Source organism: Salmo trutta, chromosome 31 (assembly GCF_901001165.1).
Source record: "Salmo trutta chromosome 31, fSalTru1.1, whole genome shotgun sequence".
NCBI lineage: Eukaryota > Metazoa > Chordata > Actinopteri > Salmoniformes > Salmonidae > Salmo > Salmo trutta.
The window spans coordinates 10,473,680-10,487,390 of record NC_042987.1 but is presented as its reverse complement, the minus strand read 5'-3'; the positions used below and the strand labels follow the sequence as shown (position 1 = coordinate 10,487,390).

Genomic DNA, 13,711 nt, shown 5'->3' with positions numbered 1-13,711 from the left:
GTTGTTTTTGTTTCATCAGACCAGAGGATATTTCTCCAAAAAGTACAATCTTTGTCCCCATGTGCAGTTGCAAACCGTAGTCTGGCTTTTTATGGTGGTTTTGGAGCAGTGGCTTCTTCCTTGCTGAGCAGCCTTTCAGGTTATGTCGATATAGGACTCATTCTACTGTGGATATAGATACTTTTGCACCCGTTTCCTCCAGCATCTTCTCAAGTTCCTTTGCTGTTGTTCTGGGATTGATTTGCACTTTTCGCACCAAAGTACGTTCATATCTGGGAGACAGAACGCGTCTCCTTCCTGAGCAATGTGACGGCTGCGTGGTCCCATGGTGTTTATACTTGCTTACTATTGTTTGTACAGATGAATGTGGTACCTTCAGGCGTTTGGAAATTGCTCCCAAGGATGAACCTTGTGGAGGTCTACAATTTTTTTTGAGGTCTTGGCTGATTTCTTTAGATTTTCTGGAATTTTACCAGCTGTTTAAAGGCACAGTCAACTTAGTGTATGTAAACTTCTGACCCACTGGAATTGTGATAGTATATTATAAATGAAATAATTTCTGTTATTTATGAAATAATTTCTGATGGAAAAATTACTTGTGTCATGCACAAAGTTGATGTCCTAACCGACTTGCCAAACTAGTTTATTAACAAGAAATTTGTGGAGTGGTTGAAAAACAATTTTTAATGACTCCAACCTAAGTGTATGTAAACTTCCGTCTTCCAAATGCACTGTAGGAACTAGAAGCACAAGCATTCCGCTACACTCGCATTAACATCTGCTAATCATGTGACCAATAAAATTTGATTCAATTTGTAAAATGATGAAGCCTTATTGCGCATCACTGACACCTTGTGGATCTCCAATATTACTGAATCTTTTCTTTCTGCTTCATAGTAATAATGACTAATGGCTACGTTACCTGGAACATGTAACGGTTGTAACAGCTAAAAAAAAAAATTGGATTCCATTTAACTCAGTTTTTGTTTTGTTACAATGATAATCTAAAAGGACGTTCTCCTACTGATAGAAGTACTACTGCAAAAAACAAGTGCAAAAGATTTTTCAAACTTATTTTTTATTTATTTGTACATTCACCACTTACAGGGGTAAACCAAAAAAAACAAAAAAAAAAACAATAAAGTAATCTTTAATAATGATTAAAAACAATATTAAATCCGCTTGTGTGGAGTTTTAATATGCACCCCTTTTCCAGCCTGCATTGACCGGGGGGAGGGGGGAGAGGCAAAGGATGGACAGAAAGAAGCGTATAGAAGATTCTAATCTCTTGCAGAGAATATAGTCTCTCATCTTTCAAACTAAACAAAGACAGAACTTTGCGCAACACCATCAGTCCTCCACAGGAATCAAGGTGGAGGACGGCAGACTGACTGGTACAGCACGCAGCCATGACAAAGCACCCCACAGAAACCAGTTGTGGAATACACAACACAGGGGAAGGAGAAAAACCGCTGTGTGTGTATGCATAGAACTCTACATAGAGCACTTACTCTTCAGATATGCATGGGGGGAAATAAGGGGAAAAGGGTTGGTTGCCAATCTGCCAAGAATATTTTAAAAACGAATAGGAATATACTTAGGCAAAATTAACACATATAAAATCTAAACTTTCAGACTGAAGCAAGACAGACTGCAGTCTGGGGGAAACAATGCTCAAACCATGGTCCCTGTGTGTGTGTGTGTGTGTGTGTGTGTGTGTCTGTGTGTGTGTCAGTGTGTTGGTCCTCTGTAGGGTCTTAGTTCTAACAAAGTACATGTAGTGATGGGGAATGGGGGGTTATTTTAAGACAGTTCCAGCCACACCAATTCCCTCTAGCGTCGTCTGTCACGAGGTGGAGGATCACTGCGGCTGCGAGAGCGTCTGCCCACCCCTGCACTGTTGCCCCCTGGTCTGCGGTGGCTGCTTTCTCTGCGTTTGTCACCCTCTCTGTCTCGGTCCCTGTCTTTGCCCCTCTCCCTGTCTCGCTCTCTGTCCCTGTCCCCCTCGCCTCTTTCGCCAGATGCGCTACTCCCTGCTTTTATCCTCTCTTTGCGCTCTTCCTCCCTTTTCTTCTCCTCCTCCTCTTGCTGCTCCTTCCTCCTCTTCTCTCGCTCCTTCCTCCTCTCTTGTCGAGCTACTTCCCTCTGTGTAAACTGGCCACAAAGAGACAGAACATGGGAGGATGTTAAGAGTGGATTGTGAACAATTTAAAATCAACACTTTCAACAAAATGTAAGGAAGGATATGTGGACCCCATATCATCAATAAGAAATCTTGTTTAGATAGTTGAGTTTTGTGTATATATCTGACCTGCTCTTCTGTGAGGGGGAGCCAGTATATACAAGGGGCTGCTTTGGTTTTATTGAACAGGTCATCCAGCAGTTTGGCAGGGGCTTCCTCTGCAGCTTTCTCTGGAGACACAACCCAAACAGAAAGCGTAAACGTACAGTTGACACGACAGGGCACAGCTCTAAACCACCATCACCACTCTTCACCTTTCTTGTTCGTCTTCCTCTCCTTGCTCTTGCCCTTCTCCTTGCGCTTCCTCTCTCTGGAGCGCGATCGTCTGGGGCCCGCCTCCTCTCCAGGTTTTCCGGGACCAAAGTCCCGGACTTTGTCCCTGTCCCACTCCCTCTCTGCCCGGGTCCTCTCCCTGCGCTCCATCTCACGCTCTCGCTCCGCCCACTGGTCACGCTCGGGCAGGAGAGGGGGCAGGGCCGCCCCCCGACCTCGGCCAGGCACCGACGAAGCCCCCCGCTCCTCCTCTCCAGCCCCCCCAGGGGGTGGCAAGCCTCTGTGGAAGTCAAGCTACACGCACACACACACACACACACACACACACACACACACACACACACACACGCACGAGGGGGAAGGTTACCATAAGGAACATCATAAGCACTCAAATATTAGAGAACTGTGGAATGATATGCATCATCACGTAGGGCAGAACTACAAGGGACAAGTTAGTCTCACCTCCTCTTGCTGACTGAAGTCCACACTGAGGAACTTGGGGTTGCTCTGAGGCCATTTCACCCCATGTAGTGCTGCACGAGTGGCCACTGCCTCCTCTGCACTGGAGTACTGAAAGAAAAGGGAGAGCAAGAACAGACATCCATTAGGAACATTGAGGCTTGCCTTAGATAAGACACAGAAAATAAGAAGATGTAGGAGGAGTTCTGAGCTGCATCTAAAATGACATCCTGTAGTCAAGTGCACCAGCTTTGACCAGAGCCTCCTATGGCTGGTTAAAAGTAGTGCACTATACGGGGAATAGGATGTCAGTTGAGACGCAGACCTGTATTCAGGATAACGGCCAGCAGACAGAGACGTACGGTGACGTAGCAGTGAGATTTGATCTTGTCGATCCAGAAGCCATCCTCCAGCACGGTGCCAGTCCTGCTGAGCAGCTCCTTCAGCTGACCCAGGGTGAACGGCCGAACCAGGTTGGACAGGTGGACGATGTTGGACACTTTGCCTCGTGGAGGAGAGGGCTGCTTGGCCGTGCGGACAGGGTCATCTATGGTGATGGACACGCCAGACTTCTGCTGGCTGATGGAGCGACGGATCAGGGTGTCACTTGGGGTCACTGAACAGATGAGACCAGAGAGATACATCAACCTGATAACTCACAACATATCAAAAGGCTAGAATCTAGCCCAGGGTTATCAGAGGTTTTGAGAAATCTGATTAGATAATTAAGTTGATCTTTAAATTTGGATCCATCTATCACCTGTGTTCATCTCCATGTCATGGATGGGGGGAGAGGGGGATCGTGTCTCCATGGAGTCTCTCTGGAATGAGTCGTCCATCTTCTCCTCTCTGTCGCTTTTAACCTCCACTCCATCCTCTCTGTCCTCCATGTTTTCACTCCTCTTGGAGTCCTTCGGTCCATTCTCCTGGGTATCGGACAGGACCACCTACATACAGTACATTGGAAGTGGGTGGGGTAGAGGAGGCGGCACACAGATGTTTTAATAAGACATTCACAATGTAATACGTTTGGGTCAATTATGAATGTTAGCCGTTATAGTAAATCTTACTTTAACGCACCTTTATAAATGACTGCCGCAAAACCAATTTCCAGTAATACATTATTACTTCTTGAATCAAGATAAATGTACAGTCCACAGAACAGGCGAAGTAGAACCCTGACCTGTGTGACAGTGCGTCTGATCTTGAAGTCTTGCTCGCCCTGCTCCCTGTCCTCCTCTCCCCCAGAGAGGTGAGTTTCCTCTGGGTGCAGATCCACCACCGCCTCCTGTCCTGGACTCAGCCTGATGTCTGGGATCAGAGACTGGGCAGCGCAATCAATATATTACAGATGGGAGAAGGCGAGAAGCTTCAAGACTCAGAGTAAAAAGTTTGTTAGTATTTATTATCATGCTGTGTTTGGATAGATGGTTTGTAATATGTACAACAGTATATTTTGCAGTGTAGTGACGATGATACTGTACCTTCAGAGAGTCTGTGGTGATGCTGATGGATGGTTTCTTGGCTGTGACTGCAGTGCTGGAACCCCACCTCCTCTTCCTCCCGGGCCCGGCCCCAGACTCTGCCTCGCCCTCTGCACTGACGACACCTGGAGAGGCCTTGCTGCCTGGAAGACAAAAGATGATTGCACTACTGGCCAAACGCGAACGCAAGCACCTCATCTATAATTGTCTCTCACCCACACGCACAGGCCAACTCAACTTAAAACGACGTCTACCTACTGAGCCGAAGAAAACAAAGTATACTCACTGCTAAGAGAGATCCTACGGGCTGTGAATGCCTTTGGTGTCAGACTCTGAAACAAAAATAAATAAACACACCCCAAAGTACAGGGGAAAGGTGAGAGGCAGAGATGGAGAGGTGCATAAACAGATTGAAGGGAAGACAGGACAAGAGAGAAAGTGTGGGTGAACAAGGGAAGAGAAACTAGGTGAGAGAGACTGCTACTCCAGTCTAAGTCACTTTCCATCTCAACATATTAGTCAGACAATGAATAGCACCAGTCATATTGAATCTCAATAGCACACTGCAGTGAGCAGACAGTGGATAACATCTTTGCTTGGTCTCAAAACAGTGTGCATGGCTTTAAGATGTGTAGTAATATTAATGACTGGGGCCCCAAATGTCAGTTTATGTTTGGTGTAGAAAGATATTCAGGGATGGAGCCACAGTCTCTATCACACATACAGAAAGACAGATAGTAGCCTGATTGCAATACTGCAGTTTAAATTCCTTAGAATTAAATATCTCACATTTCATTTCACTTTCATAACAGCACATCTGAATGGTGTAGCTGGTAAACTACGTGGCTGCCAGGATTACCGGGCCATAAAGCAAGACTATAATATTGGGTGGTTTACGACAATTTTCATTCAAAAACGTCAGTAGCCATAAATATGTAAATTAAATCATTTGACATCTATGTCAGAGTCAATTCCCCCATTTTAGGCTAAAAGGAGGGAGTCGACTGAAACTATACATTTTCTAAATATTGTGTATTTCTTTGTAGAAAATAACATTGAGAAAATTACTACTTATTCCCTGGTACCACTGACACCTGATCCTTACTGGGTTGGATATGGCCCAATCTCGACTGCATGTACTGTATCTAGGCAACAAGGGTCCAATCAAAGGTGGTTGTGAAGTTTGGGTGGAAATCTGACAGCTGGTTGGCAGGATGGGCTCTGTAGATCAGTGGGGGTGGGACGTGAGTGGCTTTTGGAAACATTTTGGGGTCAAGTCCTTAGCGCTTAAGCATCAGTCTTTCAGATCTTTATCATGCTTTTCTGTTGGGATACTGCCCAGCTGAGGTTTAATGGAGATGGGATAGTCAATGTTGAACAAGAGTAACTCCAAAAACTAGCAGGGGCATAGTTCAGCAGACAGTCTGTTGGGTGCTGAGTAGTAGCAGAAAAAAAGGGACCCAATTGGCAAGTACCTTTTCCAGCCAACAATCAGAAGTTTGGTAGTGAGTCCAAAGAAATGCTGAAGACCATTGAGAAAGTTATCAAATGTCCAAGATCATGACTTTGAAAAACAGCCACGAAGAGAAGACCCAAGCTGTCCTCATGACTCATCAGGTTTATTTAGATCTCATTCTGAATAGGTGGAGAACACCCAAAATGTCCTTTTCTCAGAGAAACAGTTTAGTCCAGAAAAAAATGATTGATCAGTTAAAACTGGTCCACGCAAGTCCATTGAGCAGCACATTCATCTGTAGGTGGTGAGAAGAAAAATGTACTGCAGCAACCCCGTTGGAAGCCATCCACAGGCATGTCATCGAAGGATTTGAAACAGTCTTATTGAATGTCGGCCTCATCGCCCCTCAGACCCATTGTGAAGTGAGGTTGTATGTGGCCATACAGGTGGTGTATGAGCCAGTTGAGCCAGTCGCTGGTGTTAGAGACGACAGTCATCCTAAACCCTCAGCCCATTAGTCCAATCAAGTGCCATCTCCGTGGCAACATGGCCTTTGTTGCCACAGTTGTCCCACTGCAGTGCAGAATCAGGGGCCTATGTGTGGGATACCCAGGGCTCTTGGGGACATTGGAACAGGTGCAGCAGTAGTAGTGGCAGAAGTAGTATGCAGGTACCATTAGGGGCAATGGAAGAGGCATGAGCACCTTTATAACAAAGCAATCAATGGGGTTTTAAACATCAGCCACAGTAAGAGCATCTCCCCTGCTGCTTCTGTCTGAGACAGCATCAGCAAAGGGTCAAAAACACAACTAAAAATGTTTTTTTTTTACTAGCTCATCAAACCTCTTAAAAAAAGGGTCAGGTTAACCAAACCAGTAAGTAAATATTACAAATAACAGATTGTTACTTTTCATTTAGAAATGTTTGAAATGTGCTTATTATTTCTTATCACTAAGCATTTTCAGGACCTAAAAGCACTTAATTGTCTACAATGATATGGGGTATAATGCTAAATTGAAACGAGAGACATCATTAACGGGGCGAAGATGGAGCACAGATGTGCCCAATATCACAACCTAAAAACTATGACCAAAAACAAACACCAAATTTCTAATTCGTAACTAAAGTGGTTAGGTTTGATGGCTGACAACTGGGAGGTCTCCTCACAGGTTGGCCAGTGACAGTCCAAGCCCAGAGCACACCCCTCTTTAAAGAGCCATGATACAGTGAGGATGTCCCAGTGTTCCTCCGTGGCCTTACCTCCTCACTGCTCTCAGGAGCCCGCTCAGGCTCAGCCATGGCAGCCTCCTTCACCTCCCTATGGAGAGAATGAAAGAAATGAAGAGGAGGAGCGATGGAGAGATAGGATGAAGAGACAGGAGGATAAAGAGGGGGTAAAGTGTGGTTCCGGTTAGTTGCAAAAAGGTATTCAGAACAATGGGGTCCAAAACTATGCAACATGGAGGGATTTCAGACCCGAGTTACATGCGGCCGTAAATGTTACTTTATTCCCTGTATATGCACTTCTCTCTAGCATGTTGACCTTGAACTTAAGCATGGGGAAAAGCCAGTACCAACAAGATACAAGTTTGGGGTGGTGATCAAAGAAATGGAGGTGTCTACAGATAAGCCATATCCTGACCTCACCTTACAGTACCAGTCAAACGTTTGGACACACCTACTCATTCAAGGTTTTTTTTATTTGTACTATTTTCTACATTGTAGAATAATAGTGAAGACATCAATACTAAGAAATAACAGATACAGAATCATGTAGTAACCAAAAAAGTGTTAAACAAATCAAAATATATTTTACATTTGAGATTCTTCAAATAGCCACCCCTGCCTTGACAGCTTTGCACACTCGACATTCTCTCAACCAGCGTCATGAGATAGTCACCTGGAATGCATTTCAATTGCCAGGTGTGCCTTGTTAAAAGTTAATTTGTGGAATTTCTTTCCTTCTTAATGAGTTTGACACAATCAGTTGTGTTGTGACAAGGTACATTTATTTACATTTTACATTTTAGTCATTTAGCAGACGCTCTTATCCAGAGCGACTTACAGTAGTGAATGCATACATTTCATACATTATTATTTTTATTTTTACCCCCATACTGGTCCCCTGTGGGAATCGAACCCACAACCCTGGCGTTGCAAACACCATGCTCTACCAACTGAGCTACAGGGAAGGTAGGGGTGGTATACAGAAGATAGACCTATTTGGTAAAATACCAAGTCCATATTATGGCAAGAACAGCTCAAATAAGCAAAGAGAAATGACAGTCCATTACTTTAAAGACATGAAGGTCAGTCAATACGGAAAATTTCAAGAACTTTCAAAGTTTCTTCAAGTGCAGTCGCAAAAACCATCAAGCGCTATGATGAAACTGGCTCTCATGAGGACCGCCACAGGAAAGGAAGACCCACAGTTACCTCTGCTGCAGAGGATAAGATCATTAGAGTTAACTGCAGTCTACGTCACACTGCACCTCAGATTGCAGCCCAAACAAATGCTTCAGAGTTCAAGCAAGACATCTCAACAACAACTATTCAGAGACTGTGAATCATGCCTTCGTGGTCAAATTGCTGCAAAGAAACCACTACTAAAGGACACCAATAAGAAAGAGAGACTTGCTTAGGCCAAGAAACATGAGCAATGGACATTAGACCGGTGAAAATCTGTCCTTTGGTCTGAAGAGTCCAAATTTGAGATTTTTGGTTCCAACCGTCGTGTCTTTGTGAGAAGCAGAGTAGGTGAATGGATGATCTCCGCGTGTGTGGTTCCCACCATGAAGGAGGTGGTGTGTTGGTGCTTTGCTGGTGACACTGTCAGTGATTTATTTAGAATTGAAGGCACACTTAACCAACATGGGTACCACAGCATTCTGCAGTGATACGCCATCCCATCTGGTGTGTACATACTGGGACTATAATTTGTGTTTCAACAGGACAATGACTCAACACACCTCCAGGCTGTGTAAGGCATATTTGACCATGAAGGAGAGTGATGGAGTGCTGCATCAGATGACCTGGCTTCCACAATCACACGACCTCAACCCAATTGAGATGGTTTGGGATGAGTTGGACCGCAGAGTGAAGGAAAAGCAGCCAACAAGTGCTCAGCATGTGTGGGAACTCCTTCAAGACTGTTGGAAAAGCATTCCTCATGAAGCTGACAGAGAATGCCAAGTGTGCAAAGCTGTCATCAAGGCAAAAAATCTCAAATATACTTTGCTTTGTTTAACACTTTTTTGATGATTCCATATACATGTTATTTCATAGGTTTGATGTCTTCACTATTATTCTACAATGTAGAAAATACTACAAATAAAGAAAACCCTTTTGACTGGTACTGTATAAACAGCAATAGTTGAATAGGATGGCATTGACTAGAACACAGCATATACAATGAAATGAGTAAAACAGTATGGTAACATTATTAAAAGTGACCAGTGTTCCATTATTAGGTTCCATTAATAAAGTGACCAGTGATTCCATGTCTATGTAGATAGGGCAGCAGCCTCTAAGTCGCAGGGTCAAGTAACCGGGTGGTAGCCAGCTAGTGACTACATTCAGGGCAGGGTACTGGGTAGAGGCTGGCTAGTGATGGCTATTTAACAGTCTGATGGCCTTGAGAAAGAAGCTGTTTTTCAGTCTCTCGTTCCCAGCATTGATGCACCTGTACTGACCTCGCCTTCTGGATGACAGCTACGTGAACAGGCAATGGCTCGGGTGGTTGATGTACTTGATTATCTTTTTGGCCTTCCTGTGACATCGGGTGTTGTAAGTGTCCTGGAGGGGAAGCAGTATGCACCCGGTAATGCGTTGGGCAGACCTCACCCCCCTCTGGAGAGCCCTGCGATGGTGGGCGGTGCAGTTGCTGTAACAGGCTGTTATACAGTCCGACAGGATGCTCTCAATGGTGAATCTGCAAAAGTTTGCGAGGGTCTTATGGGCCAAGCTGAATTTCTTCAGCCTCCTCACCACACAGTCTGAGTGGGTGGACCATTTCAGATTGTCAGTGATGTGTACGCCAAGGAACTTGAAGCTTTTCACCTTCACCACTGCGGCCCCATCGATGTGGACGTGCTCCCTTAGCTGTCTCCTGATGTCCACAATCATCTCCTTCATTTTGTTGACGTCGAGGAAGAGGTTATTTTCCTGAAACCACTCCGCCAAGGCCCTCACCCCTCCCTGTAAGCTGTCTCGTCATTGTTGGTAAATCAGGCTTACTATTGTGTCGTCTGCAAACTTCATGATTGAGTTAGAGGCGTGCGTGTCGAGGATCAGCAGCCCGTCAGGAAGTCCTGGATCCAGCAGCACAGGGAAGGGTTAAGACCCAGGGCCCCAAGCTTAAGGATGAGCACTATGTTGTTGAAGGCTGAGCAATTGTCAATGAACAGCATTCTTCCACAGGCATTCCTCGTCCAGATGGGATAGGGCAGTGTGATGGTGATTGCGTCGTCTGTGGATCTATTGGGGAGGTTTGCAAATTGAAGTGGGTCTAGGGTGTCAGGTAAGTTGGAGGTGACATGATCCTTAAATTAGCCTCTCAAAGCACTTCATGATGACAGAAGAGTGCTACGGGGCGATAGTCATTTAGTTCAGTTTCCTTTGCTTTCTTGGGTACAGGAACAATGGTGGACATATTGAAGTAAGTGGGGATTGCAGACTGGGATAGGGAGAGATTGAATAGGTCCATAAACACTCCAGCCAATTGGTCTGCGCATACTCTGAGGACGCGGCTAGGGAGGCCCTCTGGGCCGGAAGCATGGTGAGGGTCAACTCACTTAAATGTCTTACTCACGTCAGCCAAGGAGAACGATAGCCCACAGTCTTTGGGAGCTGCCGACAACAGTGGCACTGTGTTATCCTCAAAGCGGGTAAAGGTGTTAAGCTTGTCTGGGAGCCATACATAGGCAACGTAGCTGGTTTTGCTTTGTAAATTGTGATTGTCTGGAGTCCCTGCCACACACGTCTCGTGTCTAAGCCGTTGAATTGCAACTCAACTTTGACTCTGTAGTGACGTTTTGCCTGTTTGATTTCCTTACAGAAGGCATAATGCACTGTTTGTATTCAACCATATTCCCAGTCACCTTGCTGTGGTTAAATGCAGTGGTTCGCGCTTTCAGTTTTGCGCGAATGCTGCCATCTATCCACGGTTTTTCGTTTGGGTAGGTTTTAATAGTCACAGTGGGAACAACATCCCCTATACAGTGCCTTTGGGAAAATATTCAGTCACTGAGTTTTTCAGTACGGGCCATTCTACAGCCAGTGTTTGTCTATGGAGATTGCATGGCTGTGTGCTCAATCTTATACACCTGTCAGCAACGTGTGTGGCTGAAATAACCGAATCCACTAATTTGATGTAGTGTATATCTGACCATTTTATAAATATTATAATTGCATAATATGACAGCATTAAGAAAAAAAACGCTCTCCCCGGCATCCCAAGATGAATGGTTTTGACCGCTAAAGCGGCACTGCTTTGTTTGGTGTAACATTTAATTTGCTCCATGGCTCAGGCAGCCAAGTGGATACAAGGCTGTTTGGCTCATCGCAGTCACAAAAATAACTTTGCAACGGTTTCTGATAAAGAATGCCATGCTGGTGGGTGGTAACATTAAAATAAAACCCAGCTCTGAAACTAAACGTAGGCTGACATTTTTTCATGTCATATCATAGGAAAAGACACCACATTCACACAGATTTGAACAAAGTAGGCAGTTCGGATTTGTCACTTCAAGCCCAAATATATCATACTTTGACTAAAACTATGATATATTGACTTAAAACCTTTGTGCAACATCATGGGTAAGCTCTGGCCATTGTCTTGCAGCTCAAAAAAGTGGACTTCTACGGGTGTGGGAATTTATCATCAAAACACGTAAAGAAAGGAACAGATTTCCTAAGTCTGAATCGGGCCCTATGGGAATAGGATATACAAGCAATATGATAGTGTCCTGTCCATACATAAGGGCCTGCCTAACAGGGTGATCTATACAGATTGGCATAGCAGAGAAGAGAATAGAGGTGCAACATTAGCAGCAACTTATACATATGGCAAAATAAGGCACAAATCCCTTATTTGCACATTTGCTTTTTGAGCATTAATTTCCATGACAACAAACCTCTAAGATAAAATATTAGACCTATGTCTTGTGCTAAATCAAATCCCAGAACTTATTCTATCAGAATGTAATCATGATTATTATCATGTTAAAAAATGAATTTGATATGAAATGAGAGGTAGGCTTTCAAAATAGCCAACACCTGTATGCTTATGATAGTCATTCGTGCATTATCTATTTCCAATTCATGCAGATTCTGCGGTCACTTTTTTGTTGTATGAACGGAAACGAAAAGCAGGTAATTTCGCAATATACTACTCAAGTGCAATCCCCTTTCACTTGGTTGATTCATTCTGTCAAGGAGCGGCACAGTACAATGAGAGCGGTGACCGAATGCCCCCATACCCCTCCCGTCCACATTATACACAAACTGAATACTTCACCCGGACAACTCTGCTGCGTCATTAAAATGTAAGAGCGCAACATTTATCGCTACAAAATTGCAATGCGTTCTAAAAAGACATGGACGTGAAACGTCGCTACAATGCAACCCCGCAAACGGTCTGTTGATATAAAAATCCCAGCGCCACGACGACCAGTCTTTTCTCTTCCTACCTCACGCTCACCGGCTTTTAATCCCCTCGGACAGCATTTTTACCGAACCTGGTAGACAAATATCTCGGTCAGATTAAATGATACAAGCTTTGCGATACATTCTGCTGCTGGCCAAAGCAGTGCATTGTTATCGGTTACAACCGAAACATACACGCAGCACAGCCATATTGAATTGAATGAAAAATGAGACACAGGAAAAAAGGACCCTCATCTCCTCTGGATGAGGCTTCCAAGCAAATTGGCTTCCAGGCAGTCGCATGAAACGCCTGACCGGAATTGTATTAACCTGGCATTCTTGAGGACAACCCGTTTAACGGTTTGTTATTTTCTTGCCGTTTTATCATTTGCGGCTTAAGCAACAATAAAACAATTAAAAAGCTTGCATTGATTGTTCGGAGGGCAAAAATAAAAGCTTTGCACAATCTTAAAAGGGTTTTATTGTTAGCAAATTTGAACAGTCAATCTACAGTTGTAAGACTATACATTGTTTTATCTTTTAGTAAATACTGTTTTCTTGGTTTAGTTTTTTCCTGTTCCCGATTTTTATAGAACATTTTAATATTTGTAGATTTTCTAAGTCCAAAACAGGAGACTACTTTGGACGTCTGGGAACACTCCAAAAAATATTGGATGGTGTAGTTGCCCTATAATTCAATTGCGCCTAGCAAGAGTGTTGGCTAACCGCGTTGTGATTGGCTAGCAGTGTTTTTGTACTGTACAATGTAGGCTACATAGCAGAGTGCAAAACAAACGCCCCGCAATTGATAAAAATCAGTATGATATCATTCTGCCAGGTTGCCTACTTTGCAGTCAACATTTAATTGGTACGTTTTTTTGGAAAAGCATTTAGAAATGTTAATTCAAACAGTCCATGATTACTGAATTGCAAAGATTAAACCAAGACTTCGAAACAAACTTTTTGAATACTTGGTTTGCATAACCATTGTTGTTTGAATAAATCGTGATTAAAAAAGCCAATTGTTAACCAAAACGGACATGACCAGCTACATTTTTTCACTGGCACCCTAGCGACTAATTAAAAATAGGTGTCGCACTGTCAAGTCAAAGTGTCGCAAATGCAAGTGGTCACAGTTTCAAACCCTGCATA

At 44.0% G+C, this 13,711-nt stretch overlaps 1 protein-coding gene across 4 annotated transcripts in view; it reads right to left on the bottom strand.

Annotated features, from left to right (window-relative positions):
* Positions 1-1,061: 1,061 nt before the first annotated feature.
* acin1a (apoptotic chromatin condensation inducer 1a) overlaps positions 1,062-13,711 on the bottom strand; it is a 38,891-nt gene continuing 26,241 nt past the window's right edge. For all 4 annotated transcript variants that reach the window (XM_029725147.1, XM_029725148.1, XM_029725149.1 and 1 more), the window contains 10 exons: positions 7,175-7,232; positions 4,745-4,790; positions 4,459-4,601; positions 4,158-4,298; positions 3,735-3,921; positions 3,337-3,590; positions 2,978-3,085; positions 2,497-2,809; positions 2,312-2,412; positions 1,062-2,154 (listed from right to left, as the gene is read on the bottom strand). In XM_029725147.1, the coding sequence (XP_029581007.1) occupies positions 1,834-2,154; positions 2,312-2,412; positions 2,497-2,809; positions 2,978-3,085; positions 3,337-3,590; positions 3,735-3,921; positions 4,158-4,298; positions 4,459-4,601; positions 4,745-4,790; positions 7,175-7,232 (1,672 nt within the window). In that variant the 3' untranslated portion in view covers positions 1,062-1,833. The remainder of the gene's footprint in view (positions 2,155-2,311; positions 2,413-2,496; positions 2,810-2,977; positions 3,086-3,336; positions 3,591-3,734; positions 3,922-4,157; positions 4,299-4,458; positions 4,602-4,744; positions 4,791-7,174; positions 7,233-13,711) is intronic.